The sequence below is a fragment of the Clarias gariepinus genome, chromosome 8 (assembly GCF_024256425.1).
Source record: "Clarias gariepinus isolate MV-2021 ecotype Netherlands chromosome 8, CGAR_prim_01v2, whole genome shotgun sequence".
NCBI classification, from domain to species: Eukaryota; Metazoa; Chordata; class Actinopteri; order Siluriformes; family Clariidae; genus Clarias; species Clarias gariepinus.
Window position 1 is genome coordinate 13,735,903 of NC_071107.1, and position 27,621 is coordinate 13,763,523.

The window sequence follows — 27,621 nt, forward strand, 5'->3', positions numbered from 1 at the left end:
ACTGAGGGATACAGAGAGCTCACACCTGTGCATTCTCAGCAAGATCAGCAACCACAGACTTCAGCAAAATTTTAGATTAACTTTCACATTCTGTATTGATGTTTTAGACCACATTAATGTGTTACACAACCTAGCCTGGGGTAACCCTCTGTTGGTAACAGGAAAGTCATCCATTTATTTATCTAAAGCAAATAAATCATCAACTGGTCATCAGTTTGTCACTATTCTACTAATAGGGAAAATGTAAAAAATAAAATAATCCAGAGACAACAGAATGTTGCAACAATGGATTTGTTGATCCCATTAAAACAACATATTTTTTTATATATAAAGGTCTGAAAGTTAAGGTTAATGCTTAGATTATTACAACTTCACTCTGTCTCAAATCTGAGATCAAAATCTTCTGGTTCTTCTGGTGCATAGTTATGTTGGAATAGAAAGGGGCTATGCCCAAACTGTTCCCATAAAGTTGGGAGCATAAAATTGTCCAAAATATCTTGGTATGCTGAAGCATTAAGAGTTCCTTTTACTGAAAGTTAGGGGCCAAGCCCAATGACTTTAAAACAACCCCACACCAGTTCCAACATGACTGCACACTAGTGCACAATGCAAGGTGCATAAAGACATGGATGAGTAAGTTTGGTGTGGAAGAACTTGACTGGCCAGCACACAGTTCTGACCTTAACCCGATAAAACACCTTTGGGATGAATTAGAGCTGAGACTGCAAGCCAGGCCTTCTCGTCCAACATCAGCCTCCGCCCTCACGAATGCGCTTCTGGAAGAATGATCAAAACTTCCCATAAACCCACTCGTAAACCTTGTGGAAAGCCTTCCCGGAAGAGTTAAACCTGTTATAGCTGCAAAGGGTGGGCCAACATCATATTAAACCCTATGGATTAATAATTGGATGTTACTTAAGTTCATATGAATGTAAAGACAGATAAGCAAATCCTTTTGACAATATAGTGTGTAGAAAATTTTCATTAAATGGTAGGTTTCCACTAACTGGTAATAATTCCTAGGTCAGAGGTCACTGGTGGTTAGATAGTCGTTAGATTACACTGCAGTTGGCACATGATTTCTGAAAAGACCAAGCTATTTTTATGATTTTTCTTCTTCTTCCTTTTTTTAAACCAAACTTTAGCCTCCAGTTTCGACTATCTCCTCTTTAATCAAGACGGTAGTGGTTTCACTACAGGACTGCAGCTGACGTTTGTTGTTGTTGTTGTTTTTTTACACACCATTCTGAGTGTATGAGCATAATTTTACACATAACTCTTCTTCCTGATTGGCTGGTTAGATAACCGCATGGATGGGCTACTTGTGTTCATATTAGTATGCCTGATGAGCGTATATATCAGTACATATACTTAGATACTTAGTGCAACTTGAGCGCATGTGACACATAGCGATCTGGTTGTACTCAGTCCCTAACAACAGCAGCGTTTGTTGAAGTCCCCGAGAATCCTGACCAACAGGGCACAGCTCACTATTTAAGTATAATGGGGGCATGAAAAAGTCAAAACTTTACGTCTAATGTAAAAACTAACTAAACTGATCAATCCTTTGTATTTGTGCAGTTTCCCCAGGTTACACTGCTAATACGGAAGGACGGCGCCATGTCTCCCCAAAATCCGCGCTGCGCTGCTCCATTCGGGACGAATGGAATGACAAGCAGCCGTGGACTCTACCACACAGCGCTGTTTTAGGGGGAGGATTAAATAGTGCCACACATGGTAGTACTGCCTTGTTTGTTTGCTTAGCAAAAACAAAAAAAACCCACTATCACTTTTTTTGACCATCTCAAGCGAAAATATGTTCTAAGATCTGAACCGGTTCGTTAGTCTATATTTTGTCACCCTTTCCTGCGGACTTGGCACATTCCGTTCAGCAGCTCCACATGTATCGTAACTTGTTACCTCTCCAGAGCGCACTGTGCCCGTCCTCACCCTGATGCGTTACTGTTCTATGGAAAGAAGGAAAGAGCGTGTTTGGGATTATATCGGATAAATCACGGTCACGGAATTGGTTGGTCCACCTTAACAGAAAAAGGTGAGTTTTAATACCGATTTTACCATTTGCTTTGATAATGTGCTCTTTTAGTGTGTGTAATGGAAGGAGGAGGAGGAGAAGAGGGGGCAGCCCGAGCGACGCTGGAACAGTTGTTTCCCCACATCTGAACATTCAACGTGGCAATGTTTAGACTCCGCTACGTGCATGTTAATTAAAACAGAATAGGGATTTTTTTTTGTTGTAAGGGTAAACTCTTGAGATGAGTTAGTTTGAGCATCTTCATGCAGTAACAAACCAAAGGCCAACTGTGTTCAACGCCAGACCAAGAGTGGGTTTGGACTGGAGCAGTTAACCAAACAAATGTGTCACCGCACACAAATGTGGAGTTTTGAGTTGGCAGACTTTGGCATTTCTCGTGAAACCGAATACACTGGTTTTTAACTTGCACTCAAAAGTTGTATTGTTTGTGCCTGTTTAAGAAAACCAGTCTGTCTTCTATTGGAAACGTGAAACGCGTCGGGCTGGCTCTCTCCACCTGCGCGGCTCTACTCCACATCCGCTAGCAAAAACTCTCAATGCGTTTATAATTGGATAAAACCAGGAATCGGGTCTCCAGGGGCCGCCCGCCCGCCTGCGTGCTCAGTGTTTTATTGCCGAGTCAGATACATTTATATTATCACGTTAAGTTCCTGTACGGCACAATTTACTTTACTTCACAGCCGAAAAAAGTTTATTTCTGGTTTCAATGTTGAAGTATACCACTGGAAAGAAAATAATCCTTTCATGTTGTTTTACCGTACAGTACGTCTCATCCTGTGTGTTTACACTTCATGATGCGGCTTCAGATCTAATCTCTCGCTTGTGTCTCGTCCATTGCAGCTTTGGGATTCAGGAATGTTCACCATTTCCTCTAAAATCCCAACGCTAACACTTTACAAACAACAAATCTCAACACTGCTCTCTCTAGGCCCGTATGTCTTTAATCTTGGTCATCTTTTTCGTGTTGTAACCATAAACACATTGCTATTTGCATGTGTGCGAGTTTAAGAATGCAATAAAAAGGTGTTTTTTAAAACCTTTTTTTTTTTGGAAGCAGGCCTTGCAGCTGTTCAATCATCACCTTAATTAGAATGAAACGGTGACATCCTCATCCTGTCAACATCCTCGATTTCCTGCTTTTTCCCTCCCTTTAAGCTGTGCTGTCAAATCTTGACTTATTTTTCTGGAGTTTAACTTTACACCATGCAATCAACTTGTGGTAATGAATTTTTCCATTGCACCTTGATAGAGTTAGTGCTGATTGAGTTTGATATGTCATTTATTAGCTATGTGATCATTTTGTTTTGAGTAGCCTGAAAACATTGTGATATTACCTATAGCACATAGAGTTGTTTTCTGTATCAGACAGACTTTGAGTGTATTGTCTTTTTAGAAAACATCGGAGGATACTATGTAATTTTAGATGAACTGTATTGACTAAAGAAGCAGTGTTATGTCTAGTAGGAGAAATAACATGAAATCTTGCTCACTGATTGACCTTGGCATTAAGTTGCTGTGTCAGTATAGTGTTCTTTGACATGTTTGTGTTAGAAGCTACGTGGATTGTATGTATTTTAGGTTACAAGTGAATGGGAGGTGTTGGTATGACTTCGGGTCAGTACATGGCTAAAGGTGAATTATATGATGTGTATGTTTGTATTGTCAAGTAGATGTGGTGTCATACTTTGCCTCAAGAGATGCTGGAATACCATATCTGTTATACTGTGTAAAAGTTCCAGTAATGCTAGATTGCCTGTATGTGTGTGGGTGCATACTGTGATATCCACCTGTGTAAGAAAGCATGCAGGAAGCGGGTCAGTCCCCGTCCCCCCTCCTTTTTTCTCGCTGTTCCATTTTTCCAGTCACAGGATGTTTTTCTTTGTTGCACAGGCCTTCTTTTGTGTTTAAAAATGCTTTGTGTGGGTATGTGTGAGTATGCACATTTTATGCATCATGTGTATTATTTGTTTGGTAATTATGTTTCATTTGATAAGACATCTTAAGCCAACTAGTGTTTGAAAGAAAACACATACAGGTTTGAACCAATCAGATGCCTTGTATGGGGTGATGGGGGGATTTAAGCCAACACAGACTGTGTTAAGCTCAAATGGAGCATAACAAACTGTTTTGTGACTGGTGTTTCAGAATGTGGCACTGTGCTGTGATTCACTGTGATTTTCTAGATGTTTCAGTTAACTATGTAAATATATGTATGTTTAAAAGTTATAATCCTTTTAGTGGTTTTATGGTTGTCCGTAAGAATTATCATTGTCTTTTAAAATGATTAATCTTTGTATGGCAGTGTAACTGTATTTATAGTATCATACGGTTTACCTAAATAGCAATAAAAATGAATATATATGGCACGTATATTACACTAAAGCTATAAACTGAGCAGCCTCAGTACTAAGCACATTACACAATTAACTTTTTTTGCAAGGTGTAATATGAACCTAATGCTTACTGTGTTCACTGACATTGTTTATCAGAATTATAAAAAAAACAGTTTATATCAACGGCTAAATGATGCCGTTTAACCCATTGATTGCCAATATTTCCTGGACTCCTTCCTTCTTGAAGATGAAGCCCTGTGGCAAATAAAAACAAAACCAAAGGGTAAAAACATGATATTTATTCTTATGCCAGGATTTCCTTCATCCAGTGATTATTTCTAAGTAGAGCAGTTAGAAATGCTAACCCCCCCAAGTGCAGTTTAATGCTATCCCTGCAAAAATCCCCTTTTGTATTTCAGTTATCCAGAGTCACCTGTTTTGAATTAAGTCTAACATTTGACTGTAACAAGTAAACTCTTGCTGTGTGCTTGGTTAAGAGAGTTGCTTTGGATAGTGGTTTTAAGACTGGTGTTTAAGTTGCCTCATTTGTTGTTGCTAATTGCATGTGTAGTGTGTCTGAACTGAAAGCCAAACAGGAAATCTTATGTACGCTCAACAAAAAAAGGAAGGTATGGCTGTTACTACCATCCTGTTATCCTGCTGCAAGACAAGAGAAACAACTTCATAGCTTCAGAGTGGTTAACATGTTAAACTAAATAAAAACCCCTAAGAAAATATTACAAATACACATTGGTCAACCACAACACTAACACCACGCAAGGGTGAACTAAATAACGTCAATTATTGGTTATATACCAGTAAACTGGTCACAGGATCATGGGCACACAAGGCTCATCTATGCCGGTGGGGACCAAAGAGGGTCCGATCCCACAGAAAAGCCAGTATAGCACGATGGACACGATAGAAAGACATCAGAACACTCAAGGTATCACAGCCTGCCGTGTATAAAGCTTAGCAGGAAAAGAGTTAAAGACCTCCAAATTCCCCAGGTCTCAGTCCAACTGAGCGTCCATGAAATGCGCCAGACAAACAAGTCTGATCCAGGGAGACCCCACCACACAACCCACAGCACTCAGAGGATCGGCCACTAACATTCCAGTACCAGACACCACAGCACACCCCCAGAGGTCTTGTCGAGTCGTGCCCCAAGGGGCCAGAGTTGCCACAGTGGCACAGTGGGAACCCACATAATATTGGGATTAATGTTTTCCATTTTAATGTTATGGCAGATCACTGTATAGAGTACAAATAAGCCAGATATTTAGAAAGCTATAGTGATCAGCAAATCTCACAACAAAAGTGTAGTGTACTGGCAATCATTTAGTATAGTTGCTTGAATATCTACTGTTTAACAGTAACTTGGGATGGGCCATAATACAATGTAGAAACAATCCTTTTCTTGGAGTATTGTGTGTATCCTGACCCAACCCCAATAACTGGATTGAAGTTTGTTTTTCTACAAATTACATAACGTTCACTGTCTGATAATTAGATTTTGCAAATACATATGTATGTCCTGTATATGCCTTTTGGTGATATTTAAAGGCTAATAGCTGTATCAGGGTGTAATTTACCAGAAGCAAAAATGTGCTGCTTGAAACTGGTCTGTTTTACATTCCAGGACATTTAGTTTTGTATCTTTTAAGGTTGATTATATATGTATTATAGAGGAAATCACCAAAATGGTGTTTGTTTACATTGTGTGTGTGTGTGTGTGTGTGTGTAAGAATGTGTTTGGTCGAGGGGGAGTCTCCTTGGCTGCTTAGGACGGGAACCACAGGGTGTCATCTATGGCTTGCTCGTTTTATCTAAGCGAGTTGGAACATGTTAATTCGACTCGCACGTTTTTTTTTTCCATTCTTTCCTCCCCCTGTTTTTTTCTCCTAACCTCTCCCTCTCTGATCCACATGGTTGCCAGATGTCTTGGTATTAAGTCACATGTTCATACTTGGCTGCTTTATTGTTAGTAGAAGAGCAGGGAGAAGCTGTAACTAAAATGTCCCAAATACGCAGGCTCATCTGTAGCACTGGTTTCTCGTTGTGTTCTCTGTGTATTTTCTGTGACATAATTTAGGTTGGCTTCTAACAAAGGATATCGAAGTAATAAAGTTAACAATGATGACAGTATTTAAACTACAGACTGAGGAATCAGTAATGTGGGTGTACATACTGTAGATATGCAGTGAGTAAATGTGTTCATTGATAGATTCTTAAGCAAGGAGTTGATATAAAGTCGTCAGCTGTAAGTTGTGTTTTATTAAAACCATGTTAACCTATACAATATTTAATTAATGTGCTGACCAACGTTAAACTGCCTGTTTCAAGGTGGTTGTTCACCAAATTTGTCTAAATTTACATTTCAGCCAATATGAGTCAGTCATAAGTTTCAACTTGTGATTCCTTAGCTTCTGTCAGAGCCAAGACATAAACATCAGAAGTATTTGTCAGTCTGTATTCTTCAAAAAACCCAATATGGAATAAAGATCAGCAAGGCTTGTCCACTGATGTGATATTGAATACAAGATTAAGGGCATTATAATATGAGCGAGCAAAGTCCCAATGCAGAAAACCACTGCATGCTTAATCAGTTTAATACTTGCTTTGTTTCCATTTCTATTTAGTATTTGCTTCATTCTGGTTAGGTGTGTGTTGGATCTGAAGACTATCCTGCGAGTTCAAAAACACCCTTAACAGGATGCCCAACCAAAATCTTTAGCCTGATTTTCTAATATGATGAAGAAGATGCACATCTACGATGGAGAGCCTTTGACAGATTGGATAGTTGTAATGTAGAGTGAAGTTTAGCCATCAGAGAATATACAATCAGTAAAATATAAACCTGAAAAATTTAAGACATGCAAGAAGCAGAATGAATATTTCTTACTTACTCACTTATTCTTCATACCACATATCCTGTACTGGGTCTCTGGAGGCCTGGAGACTATCCCAGGGGACTCGGGGGACTAGGCTGGGTACATCCTGGACGACACATACTCACACTCTCACTCACACATTAGAGCCATTTTGGAAATGCCAATTAGCTTACCCTGCATGTCTTTGGACTGTAGGAGGAAACTGGAGAAAACCTACTAAGCATGGGGGAAAACATGCAAGCTTCAAGGTGGGAATTGAACTCTCGACCCTGGAGGTGTGAGGCCACGTTGCTCACCACTACGCCATCATACTGCCTATAGAATTAATATTAGGAAAAGGTAAAACCTCAATAACAGAAAGAACTTCAGAAACTAGACGAAATGGATTCTGCTAGAATAGAGTGTTGGCTCCAGTCTTACTCCATATACTGTCTTATTTACAGTACATTCACCAAACCAAAAGGCACCAAGCAAGTTCAGCTTATTAGAAATGGAAGATTTTATAACAAGCAAGTTTTAAGAATGTTTAGTGCAAGTGCCAAATATTGATCAATGTCAGATTGGCACATTTCTTGATAGTTCTTTATATGAACACAGAAGCTGTCCTGGTATCAAATTGCTCACTCTTCCGCTGCAATCAAAAGTTCAAAAGCTGTTGATCCTTACTTGAGAAACCAACAAGGGAGTTTGAGAGTGAAGTCATTTCATCAGCAAAGCAGCTTAAGGCTGGAGTTTTAAAGCTGAATAGTGTGAATGTTTTAATATTTTCTTTGGAAACAGTTAAATGTTATTTTTGGAGAAATATCACAATTTGGAATCGATGGCTTTTTTGGGGGGGGGTGATAAGCCATCGGGAAGTTCGGAATTGTTCCCAGTGGGCCTCTCCATTTCTCTCCATATGGGCCAGCCAGTTTTGCTTGGATTTATCTATTTTTTTATTTACTGTAATTTAGAGAGTGTGGGAAAGGTGCTGCAGAGATTTTATGTGAAAAGAAGAAAAGCTTTTTTAGTAGATTTAGCAAAATATAAAAGAAAAATTGCATAATAATTTTCTGGTCTAAATCAAGTGCTGGTGATTTTAATACTCGGAAGAGCAACATTAAGCAAGCAAGTAATTAGGGACATAGTGTAACTAGGTATGCACGGTTAAAAAAAAAAATCCTGCAGTTTACATTGATGGTCCTTTAATACATTCAAGTTTCTAACTAGCCAGGCCTCTTTTCAAAAAACTTGCCTCCCATGGGATTATTCTGTGGCCCACATATTGCATACAGCACAATAATTTTGTTAGATCTGATGTTAATATTGGGAGCACAAGAGCTTATTGATAAAATCACAACTTGAACTATGTATTTATTTATATTATTTTGGATACATGTACATAGAAGTCGAAAGCAAATTCCCAGGCTGTTTGCTTGTTTCCATTCAACTTCGGGTCAGAAAAGAAAGCTCACTTTACATGTCATTGAAACAAACCTGGAGCTACATTCTTAATGCTAACAAATCTTTTTTTATGTTTACAAGATGTTCAAAAAAAAAAAAAAAAAAAGGCAGGTGGCTACCCATATTTTATACAGCATATACTGTATACACCAATCAGCCATTAACACTAACTGTGATTTCTATACAAGCAAACTTGTGACAGGTTCAGGGGCTCTAAAAATCATCCATGCCTGTATGGACCAAAGGCTAGCCTGTTTAGTTCCATAGCACAAAAAAGCTGCTGAATCACACATTGCTAAAAAAGTTAATATTGGTACATAACACCTTATTGTGCATGGGGCTTAGCAGGCAAAGAATTTAAGGGAGCCAGATAACACAAGACAGAGGTCTTGTGGAGTCATGCCTTAAGGGATCAGAGTTAATTTAAAACTAAAGATGGGACTTACCATTCACCTCCCGATACGATATTATCACAAGACCTAGTTGCCGATTTTATTAAAATTGTGATTCTCTAAGGATAACAATTTTATATATATCCCAATTCACAATTAATTTAAACATTTAAAGTTTCATAATTAAATGTGGCCTGTTTCTTATAACATTATTTTCTCATTTAAAAGCAAAGGGCAGCATTTAAGCAATACAAACTAACTTTAAATACAAGAGAATAACGTTTAACATTTAACTTCAAATTAAATCTTTCATTTTTTTTACATTACGCCAATGAAGCTTAATTTTTATTTAACAGTTTGTATCTATGACGAGCACCAAAGTTATTATTTCTAAACAAACTTGGCGAATAAATCACTCCAACCATCCCTACTAAAATGTGTAAATAGTTCAGAGTGCATTACTTGTAGGATTATAAAGAAACTCTGACGTTTTACCTCCTCAAATGCCTCCAAAGTCCAAAAACTCAGCTTGACAGTGAGCATGCAGGTTGAGTGGCTGCTAGCACGCGGGTGCATGCAGCTTTTAACACGGCCATGCAGGGCTTCCAATGCACGCGATTTTTGACTTATTAGTCCTTGCGGTGTTTTAAGACTTGTGTAATGAGTGGGTTTGAGACTTCACCAGTCATGACCAATCAAACTGAAAACTTTTGGTCACTGTTCGATATACTGGTTTATCTCAATAAATGTCAGAATTATAAAAACGATAGTGAAACCTCCTTTGGTTTTAAGTAACGCGGTTTGCGAGTGTTCCGCTAGACGAGCAAAGATTTTTAATGAATTTTTACTTGGAAAATGAGTAAGTCTTGGTTTACGAGTATTGAATATCATGTATCACACATGCGCTTCTCGTTTTGACGCCGAGTGTCACATGATAACAACTGAGCCAACGGTTTTTCTTTTTCTTGTGCTGCAGAATTGTGGGTAATCGTCTCCCACTCAATGAGACAGTGTGTCACTCAATCAAGTGTGATTAGAAAGATTTCTTGTTTATTTTTCCGATAAAACAGTGCTTCGTGTGTGAGACTGTGTAAGACAAGAAGGGGGAGAGGGGGAGAGGCTCCTTACTTTAGCTTCACACAGACACACACGCATAAACAGCTACCACGCGCACAAACGGAAACACTTAACTGTCGGTATTTACTTTTTTTAAGGAAAAGTTTTTAAAGGTTCAGTTGTTTTATTTGTACTTTATATTTTGTGTGAATTATTTTTATGTATTTATTTTTTGGGGGGCTGTGAAACGAATAATTTGTGTTTCCATTGTGTTTTGAAATACAAGCCCGCTTCCAGAACGAATTATGCGCGTAATCCAAGGTTCCTCTGTTCCTCTTATAACTGAATCCCCCCAACCCCCCCTCCCCCCAACCCCCAAACCCCCAAATTTTGTCCCCTAATTTAGTCGTAGCCAATTCCTCCCCGTCACTAGGGGGCTCCCACATTAAGGCTACTACTACCACTCAGCCGGGAGGGCCAAAGACTATTATGTGTTTCCTCCGAACCGTGTGATGTCAGCCGGCCGCATCTTTTTGAAATGCTTGCTCATGCATCATTAGGGGCGGAGTAACACACTCAGAGGAAAGCGCTAGCCACTCCTTCCGTGTGCGAGAGCTCACAGACGCCCCTGATTGGCTGTAGAGCCGTGAATAATGTGGGAGCACGAGTACCTCTCATCCCTCCCCCCTGAGAGAGCTCGGCCAATCAGCTCTCTCTGTGTCTCCGGCTGTGAGAGGAAAACAGCAACACCCGGGGTTCAAACCACCGATCTCCGGATGATAGGGCGAGCTCTTTACCACTGCGCCACTCGGAGGCCATTGGGCTCATTTTTTAAAGGTTTTAATATTATGGCTGATTATCTATCTTTTGCAAACAGTGTTGTGGTGGTGTGATAAATTTAAATTTGAATATTATTTGTGGATACAAAAATATGCTCTCAAACTAAAGTAAAACTTGTAAGATCCCTGAGTGTTAAAGAAAACTCATAGTTCTGATAGTTTAATAATTAGTTTTTTAATCTGCTCAATGCCTAGAACAATTCTTAAAGCTTAATGACTATACCTGACTTTGATACTATCATTGATGTTTGTGAAAAGGGCAAAAAGCATAGCATAGCCTAGAAATTTGTGTCAGTGCTGGAATCACTTGGGCCATAGAGCAACTGAAGAAAAGATGGGATGAATGAGGCCAGTATGAGGTGGAAGAAAACCTAGTGAACCACAGGTCTGTAGATTGCTTACATAACCAAGTTGTGTGTCAGCTGCTTGGCATTAAGAGCCTGTTTCCACTGTACAAGTGGAACTTTTTCGTGCAGCAAACTGTATGGTGCAATTTACGCTCTACGATCTAGTTGATTCTGCATTTTAATTCTGATTGTGATTCGGTTAATTGAATGAATGGGTCAGTTTTCAATTCATACTTTTTTAACTATTTAGGTAAACGTTCAAATGTAAAATTCTCCTGAGTTTTGTGAGCGCGTTGCTTCTTCTTCTACATTTACATTTATAGGTGGCCAGGGCAATGCTGCCACCTACCAGACTGGAGTGTGGCACAGCAGATTGGAAGAAAAAAATTTTATGAGATAGTTTTCCATCCATTTACAGAGAATTTCCATCCATATTAGAAATGTTTAGTAGTTTCTGATACTTTAAAACCGTAAAAAATAAATGAATAAATAATAATAATAATAAAAAAAAAAAAAAAATATATATATATATATATATATATATATATATATATATATATATATATGTACAATAAATCAGACAAAAAACATTAGTGCTTTTGAATCAAACTGAATAAAAATTCTAAATGTTTAAAAAACATTTTTTTTTTTTTTAAGTCCACCTATGATTCACAGCTCTAGTGCAATGATTTTTGGTACCCATCTTCAGTTTTGCAGACTGTGGTAGGCATGATCTCATAGTGTAACCAATATAGTATAGCATCCAAGATAGAAGTTGTGTTCGGATTTATTATTTCTAGCCCTGTCCTAGAAGTCTATCAAGCAACAGGACAGCTTTCTAGCAGCTAACCCTTATTTTGGGTAAAATAAATGTTTCCATTCAGAATTTATATACTACAAAAACATGTAGGCTAAGCCAAAGTGATGGTTATATGGAAATGTGCTTTGTCTGATAAAGTAAAGTTTATAAAGGAAATAAAGTAATATAGGAATGAAGGAACATTAAGATGCTTCAGTATCCTCTATTCATGATTATTCGGTGCTGTTAATCAGATAAACCATAGAACCATAATTGAAAGGTATCCAGTGAATCGATGTAGCGATGGCACAGCATCATGATTTAAATGCTATTTCTAGTGAGAATATTAAAAACATGTATTTGATTCTCATTTTTATGTGACTGAGTGTCTATCTGCACTGCTGGTTGTCATAACGTGTAGGGCACTGGTGAGGTTGACGGTTATCAGAATGAAGATATGGGTGTCTTTTTTTTTTTTTTTTTTTTTTTTTTTAGATTGTTCAGACACTGCAGGAACAATATTCTTGATGATCGAATGCTTGCAAAATGTATGTGATGCTATTGTGTTAATCAGACAGTAGTGGAAGCTGTCAGAATACGGTCAACATTTGGTAGTTGGAAGAGCCAGCTCTTACTTGTGAGTTTAACCAACTTCTCTGACTCACTAAACGAAATCTGGAATTTCCATTACTAGAACGCACCCGGAATATCTGCAATTTATTAAGCTGCTTATGAAGGAGTATCAGAGATCGTCAGTAGTCAGAGTGTTTGTGAGAATCAACAGAATGTTACTGATCTGTCTGGCAACATACTTTAGTTTTGTTCAGCTTTAGCCAATTTGTATTGTATTTATGTCCTTGTCTGCATTGGATTGACACCCCATTTAGGGTGTATCCCGCCTTGTGCCCTCAGTCTCCTGGGATATGCTCCATCCCCCCGTGACCCTGTACACAGGATAAAGTGGTATAGGCGATGAGTAAGTTAGTGAAATGTCCTTGTACATAAACTCTCACTGCTGAGTTTATTTTGACAATAGCATTTAATTAAGCATCCATTATACTATTTTAGGTAGTGTAACAAAATTTGTTGTTGTTTATGTAAGACAAAGGAACGCGGCTATTGGTTTATTTTTATAGTGTTATCATTTTTATAGTTCATTTTTTGCTGTTCTTTTGTTCATACAAAAGAAAGAAATGCAATTCAATCATGCTCCCTAAATAAGGCTGCCAGTATGGTGGCACATCATTTAGCTTTGCCACTTTAAGTTCCATTGTCCCTTGTTTGATTTGGAGCTTGGGATACTGTCTATGTGAAGTTTTGCAAGTTTAGCTGGATCCATGCCCCTTAGTTTGCTTCCACCTTACAAAAACATGGAATATGGGGTTTAATACATAATTTAGTGTGCACAGTATCTTATCCAGGGTGTATTTGTACCTTACATCATGAGGGTAGGATCTGTAACCTGTGTGCACCTGAAGAAAATAAATAAAGCTATTAAATAATAAATATTGTTTTTATCCGATCCCATTTGTCTCATGGGGAAATAATAATTTGTGTTCTTCAGGTGTCTTTGTCTAAAACATGCTAATTTTTTGGTGAATAATGAACTGGACAGATCAGTTTACAGCGAAAGAATGTGAACATCATTACCATGCAGGGTAATAAACGTCTAATGAAAACTTTAGTCATTAAATTTTTAATATTGCTAATACAGACATCCCGCATATTGATATCTGCTCCCTGATGCTCACAAGTCATATATAATATCATGGGAATAAGAATTGTTTCGTGAGCAAATGAGCAAGTGAGAGAGAGAGAGCTAATTTAACACATATTCTGAGTGGGCGGGCTTTACATTTAACCTCGGTCTCATGCAGCGCCATGACTGAGTTGTCAAAAAAGCAAAGATACAAAAGACACTTCACCTCAACATATTAAGGTGTTCTTGTGTCTCTAATAGCAGTGAAATTAATGACAGTTTTGTTTATAGTTTATAAAAAAAAACATGTTAGGAGGAATTTAGTTCTTACATACTTGGGAGTTTATTATGAATGTATTATTTGGTATTTTTTCTTATGAAGCTTTTATCTTTTTTTCTTTTTCTTTTTTCTTAAATATTGTTCTAACTCCTTCGATCGTGAAATAATTGGTTGCTTTGACAATTATTTTTTTGTAATAAATACATCTTATTACTTCTTCTTTTTTAACTAGACATGATCAGAAATTAGCAGCCAAAAGTCTTTTGTTGTTGAAATAAATAAAACATTTATGTTGAAATAAATTTTAGCATACAACCTTCCTCATCCTCTTGCACTGTATTCACTGAAGACTTAGATGATGTACTATATTTGTAAACAAAGAAATTATGCATTGATTGGTGTTTTCGTTGTTGTTAACCTGTTCTAAAAACATTATGGAACGAGGTGGGGCTTGTAACAGATGTAAGCAACATAGCTGACTAATGCCAAAAATGCAAAGCAAGACACAGCAAAAAGTACAGGTAGCAGTTGGCTTAGTTTGTCAGCAACCTTAAAAGTGTGAACGTGTATTGCATGAATAGAGAGAAGTGAAGAACTGTAACTGTGTCTGTACATGCTGTCTGAGCAACGCTGTTTAGGATAAAACACAGGTAATGTAATTGTTTTGCATGTTGATGTAAACTTGCACAGTCTTGTGAAGATACAGTACGTATTTGTATGTGCATGTTGTGAGTTCCGAATCAAAGGCACACATTGTTGGAATGAGAAGCAGATGTTGGGTTGAAATTCTCCTGACTGCAGCAGTTCTCTCTCTCATTCACTCTTTCCCTTACTTTCTTGTGTGCGGCTTAACCCAATGTGACACCCATCTCAGTTGTTTTTCTCTTCCTCCATCACTTATTTTGCCATTTTTGTTTTGTTGACCGTCACTCATAACTTTGACAATACGTCACTTTGCCCAAGACACTGTCTGCCATTTCATTACATTATTCAAACCTACTTTCACAAGTAAAACATCCTAGCCATGGTCTCACACAGATGCCATCAACTTGTAAGAATGTCTTTGCGTAATTTTCTTATTGCAGCTAAATGGTGAGAAGTAAAAGGACCCTCTGTGTGTGTTTTTTTTTTTTTTTTTTTTTTTTGCCACGTTGTCAGAATGGCTGAATATTAGGAAGTGACTCAGGCTTAGTCCATTTCAGAACTGCTGCCCCTCTTTCTCTCAGTCTCTCTTTCACAATTTTTCTTTCATGGAGTGTGATTTCTTTTCCAAGAAAGCCATCTGCACTCAATTAAATAACATGGAACTTGCAGATCTTTTTTTGTGTACATGGATACGAAGCTGTCTCTTACATGTCATTGAAGTTGGTGTCTGGCAAAGCAGATGTTCAGATTGTCCCTAGCAAGCAAAACATTCTTTGTTGATGAGATCAGAGCAGCGGGACAAAAAGTGACTGTGATGTTTGTAACAACAATATTTTGGACTGCGTTTAAACAAATGAAAGTCTCTTTACTTGATTAACTCTTTTGCCTCTCTCTCTCTTTCCCTAGGGACTGGACGTGAAGCGTTCGAGTGTATATATGTGTGTGAGAGAAAGAGAGAAAGACTGTCTGTCCATGCATATGTGAATTTACCAGAACTTCGTACAGTGAGAGCGCAAGTGTGAGGGCGCTCTTGGGGGGCGGAGCTCCACTAAGGGGCAGAGTTTCCAGGAGGAAGCCAGACAAAAAACATGAGCAAATTGACGTTCCACAACAACAAGACCATGCAGGATCGCCGTTGTGTGTGTGTGTTTCTCCCAAACGATGAAACACTCAACGTCATTGTCAGTGTAAGTTAACCACAATTCCTGAGCTCTCACTCATAGAATGATTAGCCACTTCCTGATGATTCCTGCTGGAATATTCCTGTTTTCCTCATGTTCATCTGGTATGATTACAAATTTCAGTTTCCAGTGGAATTTCAACCCGAACATTTGATTATATACATTTATTATATAAATTGACAAAGTGTTCAGGTCTTATGATTTTATTGAAATATATTGACTTACAAAATGATATCACGGCTTTTTTCTTTATGCCAGTGTCAAAGCTCTGAGTTTTGCTCGATGTTTACCATCTCTTAATGCAACCTTTCAATTTAAATGACAAAAGAACTAAACAAAATAGTAAAACCACATAAAGCACAGTGCTTTCGGCAGGACAGAACTTTCCCTGTTGAAAGCACCGTGAGCCAAAGCAATACCATAGCATCAAACAGAGATTGCAGCTACAGTATTGGAGGTGTATATTATTTGGCTTAAATGCAGACAGGGCAGGTCTCGGCACAAAAGACGGGTTTAGGAATTCACACACAGGTCAAAGAACTTTTTTTTTTTTTTTGCTTTAAAGTGATTTTGTTTTATGTATGCTGTTGCCTTTAATAGCAGACCATCAGATGTGCTACATTATAGAATAAGTTACAGGTGTGATGGTGAAGAGCTTTAACACAACGTGTGTCTGAAGTTTATCGAATACTTCAGTGAATCCAGACTGTATTATCTCAGATACCAGATACCTAGTATTGAATCAGTGATTCCCCTATTGCTAGATCACTGGTTAATTTAAAAATCTCAGTATTCATTAAGTTAATTGAATTCTCAGATAGTCAGTCACATTATATTACTAGCGGTAGTTCAGTGGTTAAGTCATTTGGGGTAGGGTCTGGAAGGTCCCAGGTTCAACCCCAGCACCACCATGTTGCCCCATTGGGCCCTTATGACCATAAGGTCATCTGCCTAATACTGTAAGAGTAATGAGGAATATTTATATATATACACAGTATGTTAAATCAGAACAGGTCTATCCTAGGTCTCTGTTTGATGAACAAAATCATAGTCAAACAGTGTCTGGACAGCCCTAACACAAAGCTTTTACCTTCCGTGTGGGTGTAAACTATCAATAGCATAGGCTAAGATATATTGTCCTGTGTCAAGTAAAGGATTATTTCTTCTCACTTTCAGGTAAAGACTTTGTGTCAGGAATTATTGGAGCAGGTTTGTGATCTGCTCCGCCTGAAGGATTGTCACCTATTCGGCCTCAGTGTTGTTCAAAGTAAGACTTTCACACGCTTAAGCACTTCTCTGTGACATTTGATTTAATCTGTCTGTGTGGGTAAGTTTAAAATGTATGTAACATATGAGCCCTTATTTTCCTTCAGATAATGAGCACATCTATATGGAACTAGGACAGAAGCTGTCCAAATACTGTCCAAAGGAGTGGAAGCGCGAAGCCAGCAAGGTAAGAAACAGCACCACACTTTTGTTACAATCACATGTGCCCTAAAGCTATGTTCAGGAGTCAATTTAGCAAAATGCATATGGATGCATATTAACTGTTTAATTAGCTATAATCACTTTAGGGAAAGTACCTTCAATTATGAATATTGTGTAAACTCTGATTTATGTTAATGTATGTTAAATATAGGGAATTGATCAATTTGGTCCGCCAATGATTGTGCACTTCAGAGCTCAGTACTATGTGGAGAATGGAAGACTTATCAGGTATATTTTTACATATTTACACAAATGTGCTTTACATATCTGAAAATGTTACAGTAAAATTACAGTAGTTTATTTAGAAATATGTTGATTTATTTATGTTTAGAAATGCACGCATCACACCGTCTAAGATTTATCTTCTATTTTCCTCAGCGATCGCATGGCACGGTATTATTATTACTGGCATTTAAGGAAGCAAGTGCTGCAGTCCCAATGTGTCCAGCGGGAGGAGGCCTATTTTTTGCTAGCTGCATTTGCTCTTCAGGCTGACCTAGGAAACTACAAACGAAACAAACACTTTAGCTCCTACTTCCAGCCAGAGTCCTACTTTCCTTCCTGGGTGAGCACTGTACCCTTCCTGCACCCTGATGATGGTTTAGCACTGCATGATGTGGACAAATTAAGATACGTTTTCTCTGTCTTTGCTCCATCTACAGTATCTGTTTATCAAACCATCTCTTTTGTCTTTTCTCCAGGTGATCACAAAGAGGGGGAGAGACTATATTCTGCGACATATTCCCAACATGCATAAAGAGCAGTTTGCTCTTACAGCATCGGAGGCTCAGTTGAAATACATCAAACAAGCAGCACTTCTGGACGATGTCACTGTCCACTACTACCGCCTCTATAAGGTCAGGGAGGGTGCATTAATGTGTGCATGTACATATTTGTAAGTTAAAGGGTAAAAAAACTTAAAGGGATAGCCAAATAAAAGCATCGCCTATATTGTTGAAAAACCCTGAGTTGGAATTCTGACAATCTCAAGTTATTTATGGCCTGGAGTCCAGGAGAGCACCACATACTCTACCATGCAATCTGGATGGGTGAAATGGTGTTATTTTCTCCCATATCAATTAGAGCAGCCCTAACCAACTGTGGGTAGCTGGGAGCTCAAGTATGTGGAATAAGGAAATTAGTGCTTTTCTACAATGATGCAGTGACTCACTTTGTGTCTCGGAAGAAAGATTTGCTAGAATTTAACCTCACTGCTTAAAGCCCTGTGATGAGAAAAGCTAGCTAGTAGATGGGAATTGGCAATTGGTTATTAAAATTGAGAGAAAGTGTGGTAAAATCCAAAGAAAAGTCAATAACCTGCTGGAAAAAAACTCTCTTTCAGGATAAAAAAGAAGTGGATGCATCTTTAACCCTGGGGCTAACTCTACGTGGCATCCAGATCTTTCAGGTGTGTGTATTATGTTTTACTGTGTCTATGACCCCTGCAATGTGATGGATATAAAAGCCATAATTTCTCACCTTAAATATTATTAGCCCTTGTTGTTATATTGAAGCATTAATTAGTGCTCATTATCAATAAAGGTCTTTAACATTTCTGTAAAGATGTTACTACTGATGGATTGATCCTTTTGTTGTTCTTTAGAATGTAGGCAGTGTCCGGCAGCTTCTATATGATTTTCCCTGGACCAACGTGGGCAAACTTGTATTTGTGGTCAGTACTATAATAATAGCAAAACAGAATGTTTCTTAATTTGACATGCCATTTATTGAACATTTCAGCGTTTTATTTATTCATTCATTTATTTATTAATGTATTTATTTATTTAACATTTATACACCCATAGAAAATTGCTTTAAAGGCGTTGGCCTCTCTTGATGCGTGCTGTTTTTCCTCTCAGGGGAAGAGGTTTGAGATCTTGCCCGACGGCTTGCCATCTGCCAGAAAGCTCACCTACTATACTGGCTGCCCTCTGCGTTCCCGCCATCTCCTGCAGTTGCTTAGCAACAGCCACCGCCTATACATGAACCTTCAGCCTGTGCTTAAGCAAGTCCGACGCCTGGAGGAGAATGAAGGTACTTCTGCTTTTGTGCACGTGTTGATGATTTTACAACACCTAATTTGGTTTACGATACCAAGATAGATGCACCTAAGGCAATACTGTGGTGGTAAAAAAACTATAAATTGTATAAATAAAAACACCACAACACATAAAACTTGATTAAATTTTGAATTTATGTTTAGCATAAAATTATTTTGATTGATCAGTAATTATGGTAATTACACTTCATTATACTCTTTAACCACTCTACTATTAATTAGGGTGTTTATAGACTACCCATGTTGTTTTTGAATTTATTTAATTTAATTAGTTATTTTATTGGTAATGTCTGGGTTTTTGCTTGAATTTAACTAGGCTAACAATCATTGTTTATAAGTAAGGACTAATTAAAGTTCAAAAAGCCACTAAATGTCAGATCAAAGTGAACAATGGTTTAAGGTAAGATGTCGAATCCGATTGAGCTGAACTATAATAATGCATGTCATACTGTATTCGTTGACACATTTTCTACTCGAAGACATAAAGGTAGGAAGCTGTACTTTCCATTTTCACTGGGGACAGTGCCATTGATGGTGCTCCATGGATTAAAAGTTGATTTAATTAGCATTTGGATTAGTAGTCTATTAGTATAATGTAGAGAGTTACCTTTTCTTAGCAGATTCGCAACCACATCTTTTTGAACTGCTGTGTGACACAAGGGGCTGAAATAAAACATTCTAAGGAAAGCATTATCTGCTGTGCATGTTTAATATATAGCTAAACATAAAAGTTTACATTAAAACAGCCTTAAAAGTCCCTACTTATTTCTAGATAATTTTTATCACTATATATTTCACAAAACTTTAGCATAAAAACATACAACTTAATAACTTGTATTATCCCTAACAAAAAGAAACTCAATTTTGTCTGTTTAATTTTCTTAATTTTAAAAATCATACGATGTGTGTATGTCTTGTAGAGAAGAAGCAGTATCGGGAGTCATATATAAGTGATGCACTGGAGTTGGACATGGATCACCTAGAGCAGCGATCTCGTGCAAGCGGCAGCAGCATGGGCAGTGTTTCACGGCAAAAACGTTTTTCTCGTCACTCCACAACCAGCCACAGCAGCTCACACACGTCGGGCATAGAAACCGACAGCTTTCGTACCCCAGCGCACACACCACATCGGCCACTCCGCTCGCACTCCTCCTCTAACACCAGCCATGCCAGCACACACACATCCGGCATTGAGAGCAGCGGCAAGGAGCGAGGCCTGGATGATGATGGTATGAGTCGCACACCCACAGAATTCCGTTTTTATTGCTATTATAAGCCTATAGCTTTGTCCAGCTGTCTATTTAAAAATATAATCAGTTAATTCTTGGAATAGTGCTTGGTAAAAATGAAATATGAGTGTGGGCTAGCTGGCATCTAAGCCTTAGCACAGTGGTACACCACTAAATGTGAAAAACCACAGCTGCGTAATCTGCACGGTTGGTTTAATGATGTGTGTTTACCGTTTGTGCTTCTACAGAGATTGAGATGTTGGTCGATGACCCTAAAGACTATGAAGAACTCACTGATTTAGCATTGGAGCTCAGTCAAGACCTCTGCATTCACATCACTGAGGACATGCTAACATCTGCACAAAGCAACGGCTATTCAGGTAATAATACACACATGCATATTTCTGATTTACAACAAAAAAGGAATTGTGATAAAATATGAAACAGACTTTTAATTTAAATGATGCTTGTGTGAGGTTTTATGTTGTGCTGGCAGTCCACTCAATATCATTGTTTTAAAAATACATTGTAATTTTGGGCAAAGATGCTACTTAAAATTTTGGTGCCTAAAACACATAAGTGCCTATAGAGCTATTTGGCTTTTATTGTAATCTTAATCAGGTAAAAAGGTGGCAAAAAATCACCAAATTCTGTATTCACATAAGCACATGTGGTATAATCATCCTAGTTTTGACTAGTTTTAAATTTGAAAAAATTCCAGCTTCTTGTTATGAGGTTATGTGACATAGTAAACACCTGTACCCTGATGTTTGGGTGGTAGGCCCTTTTTTTTTTTTTTTTTTAGCTATTAGGCAACAATGCCAAGTCTGCTAATTTGAATGTCAAGTCTGCTATTTTGAAACATTTTATATAACAGCAAAAGATCAAAGTAATAATTAATAATGATAATGGTATTGATGTGCACACAGGCTTAGTTGTGAAGGAAGTAAGCTCATCAACTTCGAGTTCATCTGAGACCGTGGTGAAGATGAAAGGCCAAAGCATTGAATCACTCCCTCAGGTCAAATTCGCACGTACACCACAATACCTCATCTCCTAATCATATCACAAGGGCTCTTTTTTTCATTTTGTTGGAGTTATGGTTCAAATATTGTACTGTAATTGTCATTTCTGTATTAAATCATATAAATGTTTGTGATCTTCAATAAATTTTGAAGGATTTACTTAAAGTTTCTAAAACATTTAAGTTCTGAACTAATACAATTGCTTCTTCTAGATGTAAAATGAACAATGCTCTTTTGGGAACCATTTAAATTTTACATAAAAATGACATGGCCATTAACTTTAATATTTAACGTTCTGTATGTGGACATTCACCAATGTTTTTCTCCCTCCAACATAACAATTAAGTATTCCAGGATTTATTGAAGGTCTATCAAAATAATGAGACATCTCACTCTTTAGTCTTTTTACCTGTGTTCTTATTTGCGTTGTTATTGTGTATTTATTATTCAGATGGTGTCGGGCAGAAAGTCTCAGAACTCCACCGACCGACACAGCCAGTCACTGGATGATATCCGTCTATACCAGAGGAATTCCCCAGAGTGGGTGGAGTCTTGTCAGGACTCTGCCCATAGTTATACATTTGGTTGTGTGGAGGAGCTTAGCAATGGTTACCAGGGACTTGCAGAACAGCAGGCTGGAATCTGTGATGACCAACACCCTTTTCCCATCAAAAGAACCAACAAGTACTTCTCCCTGGACTTGACCGCAGAGGAGGTGCCTGAGTTTGTGGTGTGAAAGAGGGAGGATAATCAAAACAAAGAAAAAAAGATGAAATACATGACTGAGGACATTTATATTTTGTGTGTGTATGTGTGTGTGAGTGCGAGTGAGGGAGATCGAGAGAGTATAAAGATCATAATGTAATGAAGCTGCTGAATTTCGGACGAGAAAGGGAAACTGCAGTCTGTCTCAGCTGCTTTAGCAAAATGTGAACATCTCTATGTGTGTGTGTATTGTGTTTGTGTGTTGCATGCAGACAGAATGAGAAGTTCCATTTCATGTTCATTGTGTTGGGCTTTTCTGGGGTGTATATTATGTTTTTACTCTATGACACTAGAAGGACAGTACAAGTCTGTGAGGTTGCATTGGTTTCTTTGTGCGAGTACGTATGAGTGTTTTTGATCGTACTATATGAGCTATTAACCAAAGATGAGCCGTTTTCAGTGTTCAATAAGCAGCTGAACATACAAGCCATATCATAATACTTAGTGGACAGAAATGGTACAAGCATATATTTACATTTCCAGGCAAAGTTTGGACACACTAAATGTGTATTTTTCAGCATCTTAAAGGTATTTTGATTAATGCCAATGTTTAAATCTGGATTCTAAAACAAATGTAAATAGTAAAGCTATAAATCTATTTCTAAATATATTTTTAATACATATTTTTTGTTTGGGGTAAATTGTTTCAGTCTGAACATTAGTGAAGCAAACAAGTGCTCAGCATTTCTGGGAGCATTTAGAAGAACTGGGTAAAGCTTATACACAATGAAGCTAGTTAAGAAGATACCAAATTTTGATGTTTCTTGACCACTCCACAATTCCATGTGTGTGTTATGTTTAGTGTAAAATAGAACACAAAAAGAAAAATCCTTACTTCTTATGAGCAGATGTGTCTAGACTGTTGTCTGGTTTTGTGTGTGTTCTGTATGTAATATGTGTATTCTGGTGCTGGCTGCTGGAAGTGAACCACCTATGCCTTTGTTACACTATGCAAGTTTGAGACCATGTTACTGGTTGTCTCCCAAGACTCTCATCTGTGCACCAAATACATTTTTACACCTATGCCAAGGATAAAAGCAGAGACGGTTACTGTCTGGGTGGTCCCACAGCTTTTATTGATGCTTGAGAAGTTCCTGCTCTAATATTTAACCAAACCTAGTTGTGGTGAGTTGCACAGATGCAATCATAAATTTGTCTTCCTTAATCCTCTATAACGACCAAACCACAGGTTTCTTGCGTTTTAAGCCCGAGGGGGCAGAATATTGATGTCAGAATACTGAACTGGTGAGCTCCTCCAAAAACAAACATGGCACAAAAATGTGTGTAATCACCACTTGACCAATTATTATGCAAAGCTGTAAAATGGGACAAAATGGAAATGGAAAAAAAAATCACCAGATCTGAAATTCTAGCCATAATTCATAGCCATTATAGATTAGGAAGAATCCTAAGAAGCCAAATTGTGGTTTTCCAAGAAATTGCAGGGCAAGTAGAAACCCACCAAGCAGACTTTTCCTGCTAGTCTATATTTACAATAACACCATATGCTTTATGTTTGTATGTGTTGATGTCTCCTTAATCATTTTTATGAACTGGAACTTTTTATTTTCTAAGTAATTTGTTAAACTGTTGTTGTCATAAAAGTGGGAGCCATGTCTTTTGGTTATGTTTGTTTGCGACATTGTCAGTATTACTTTCAAATGGAGGTCAGTATTAGAAATCCCTGTTCTCCCATTTTAACCAGTGTATTTGTGTTGTGTGTTTATTCTCATTATGAAATTATTTACTAACATATAATCAATAACGTATCAATATCTAATGAAGATTTTTCAAATATATTCCAGGTAAACCTGTGAAATATCAAATGATAATGTAAAAACAGAAGCTAAATTGTCCTCTCACCTGTCTGCTCAAAAAAAAAAAAAGAAACTAGATTTCTTTCAACGTTTCTCTGTTTTGGGTCATCATCAGCACTTTTAAAGTTTTCTCATGCATGTGTGTAGCTCTTCAGAGCCATGTAAAGCCCCCCACCCCAGATATTGTACCATGAAGTGAGCCTTTAATCTCATTAATGCTTCACACTACGAAAAAGTAATTATACATGTCTCCCTCTTTATATTTTTGACAACTAACAGTTGTTAACACAGCAATCAATATTGTAAATGTTTTTGATAATATATATTGTCATATTACATAGTTATTAAAACTGCAGTTTACAAGTTAAATACATAAATGTAGTAATAAATGGAGCAAAACATTTAAACTTAATAGTGATTAACAAGTAAATATCATCAGACTGAAACAGGCCTTCCATATAATATCCACATTTATTCCGATCTCTTTTTAATTTGTTCGCCTGCAGTTATTTTAGTCCTTTCTATGAAAGGAAATGCCCTAAAATATTATTTTTCACCCTTCTTTTGTAAACCCTGTTAATTGATGCTCATGTTCCAGTAATAAATTGTGGTGCGTGTCTTGCAGGTACTGATGTCCTATAATGTACGCAATAAAGGTACCTTTGCAGGAAAATTTGTAGTCTTTTATGATTTGGACATGGATTTCTTATTTGCCACTTAATTAACTTTCAAAGAAATTGTGTTTTTCCCCAAATACTTTATAGTATTATAGTAAGGTATTAAAGTAAACAAGGATTATACAGAGGTATTCACTATTTTAACATTTAAGTCACAGTAAGGTTAAAATATGGATTTTTATTTCTGGAATAAAACAAGACTAGTTACAGCATACTCTCACTTTTTATGATATATTAATTAATCTGCAGAAAATTAATAGATAATAGATTATTCATTTATTTCTTTTAGAAACTAGTCAGTGGGTCTATTGGTCATTGAGAGACAGACATTATCAGTGACTGGCCATGTTGAACAATGGTGCAATGTTGAACAAAGTAATCAGTGCCTGATTGTAAGCACAGTACACTCAGGCTTTACACACTGATGGTGGATCAGTTGAGCTGCACCAATTAGCATTTTTTATTCATTAATTTTCAGTAACCACTTTATCTTGGACAGATGGCAAAAGTGGAGTTATAAAGCATTTGCTTAGGTCAACAGATCACAACGATGCATATCCATTTGCACAGTTACTGGTAAAACCAGCCAACTGAAAAAAGGGAAAATACAATCCCATCTAATGTAAATGAAATCAGGCAACAACATAAATCAATGCAAATCCGTATCAGATTAGCTTTACCATTCCTTATTATAAATGCATTTCTTGAGGCATATGATCTAAAACTGTTTACTATATTGTTAATAATTTGGTATACAAATGCATCCAAATACATTTTGTAAAAGGATAAATATGCTATGCATTGTGAATTTTCACCTAATCGACCATAACATTAAAATGCAGCACAGACAGATAGATAGATAGACTGACAGACATACTTTATTGATCCTGTGAGGGATATTATTGTTTTACAGCAGCAGGTTACACAAAAAAAGGGATGAAATGCACCACTCCACAAAGCTGTCTAGAAATCCTCTAAATTGTATAGGGTCCACTGGTGCCACTGGGGCAGCTCTGATCCCACATGGCATGACTCTACAAGACCTCTGGGATGTGCTGTGGTGCTGGTACTGGTGGACCCTTTTTCTCAGTAATTTTGTAATTAACCCCTGGTGGTGGTGGTTGTTATTATTAGTATTATTATTACAACCTGACTTTTTTGTAAACATTGAGACATTTTTTAAATTTTAATTAAATGTAAACTAAGACTAGACTTTAAAATCCCATGAGCCAATATTTTGTTAATAGAATATAGGGAACAAAATAAATGTTTAAACTGAGAAATTGCAAATTTGATGCCTTCTACAGGTTTCAAAAAAGCAACAAAGGGCTGAAAAGGCAAGACATTTTTTAAATATTTACCTGGGAGAACATCTAGCATCAGGTTTGCAGCATGATTAGCTATCTTGACTGCAGGCAAGTCAATTCAGCAAAAGGAATGTCTTAGAGGCAACGTCTTTCCAATCTGTGAAAGAGTGCATAAAAAGATCGTGAAAAACAATGTTTGTCAACGTCAAACTGCAAAGGCTTTGCAAATCCCACCATCTACAGTGCATAACGTTATAAAAAAAGATTCAGAGAAACTATAGAAATCTCTGTGCATAAGGCCCTCAGACAACACTCTCTGACATGATTGAGTCATTGATATTACTAAATACTTCCAGAAACCACTGTCTGTACAGTAAATCTGGAAGTTGATTCATGTCAACTGGACTTCTTTTTAGTCGGTATCACTTTCAGTAAACACAATGCCATCTGCAGATGCCAACTAAAGCTCTATCATGCAAAAAGGAAGCCATATGTAAACACGATCCAGCGCGTGTAATTTAACACCGTGCCCCTTCACACACACACACACACACACACACACACACACTCGCCTTTATACCCCGCCCACATAGCATAAACAGATATGCACTTATAAACACATCTATCGGAATTCATTTTTACTTTTTTTTTTTAAAGGTTAATTTGTTTTATTATTACTTTATATTTTGTATTTATAATTTTTATGTTTTTTTGTGGAACGAATAATTTGAGTTTCTATTATTTCTTATGGGAAATCTTTTTTGCTTTATGAGTGTTTTGGAATACGAACCCACTTCCGGAACTAATTATGCTCGTAATCCAAGGTTCCATTGTATGTCTTTTCCAAGACTGTTCTAATATCTGGTCAATAGTAGCAATGTTTGCCATTTCCTAAGAAATCACAGGTAAGTTGTTAGCTAAACAAAAACATAATTACCTAGCTAGTCTTAGTGTTGGGTACACAACTACTTTACTTGAGTACAAGTAGAGATACCTTAGATAAAATATTACTTAATCAAAAATAGAAGTCATCCATTTACATTTACAGTTCTACTTGTGTTGTGTTGTCACTCTTGTTTGCACATTTGCACGTGCACTTTATGTTGTCTTTTCTGTATAGGACTAGAATAGTTTCTGTTAATTAATTATGTTAAATCTGGTTTGTCTCAGCTCGCCAGCTAATTAGATTATTTAGTTAGTTGGCTAGTTAGTTTTTTTTGTTAATTTACGTTGTAAATTTATGTCGTATGTAGTAGCACCTTGGTCCTGGAGGAACGTTGTTTCGTTTCATCG

General features: G+C 37.3%; 1 protein-coding gene across 1 annotated transcript; it reads left to right on the plus strand.

Moving 5' to 3' along the window:
• Positions 1–1,926: 1,926 nt before the first annotated feature.
• On the plus strand, positions 1,927–25,017 carry frmd6 (FERM domain containing 6). The gene is made up of 14 exons (XM_053501722.1): positions 1,927–2,053; positions 15,687–15,967; positions 17,138–17,228; positions 17,335–17,414; positions 17,601–17,677; positions 17,828–18,014; positions 18,151–18,306; positions 18,792–18,857; positions 19,053–19,121; positions 19,309–19,483; positions 20,429–20,737; positions 20,986–21,117; positions 21,667–21,758; positions 22,214–25,017. The coding sequence occupies exons 2-14, from the start codon at positions 15,869–15,871 to the stop codon at positions 22,496–22,498; spliced, it is 1,818 nt and encodes a 605-aa protein (XP_053357697.1). The 5' UTR covers positions 1,927–2,053; positions 15,687–15,868; the 3' UTR covers positions 22,499–25,017.
• The last annotated feature ends 2,604 nt before the right edge of the window (positions 25,018–27,621 follow it).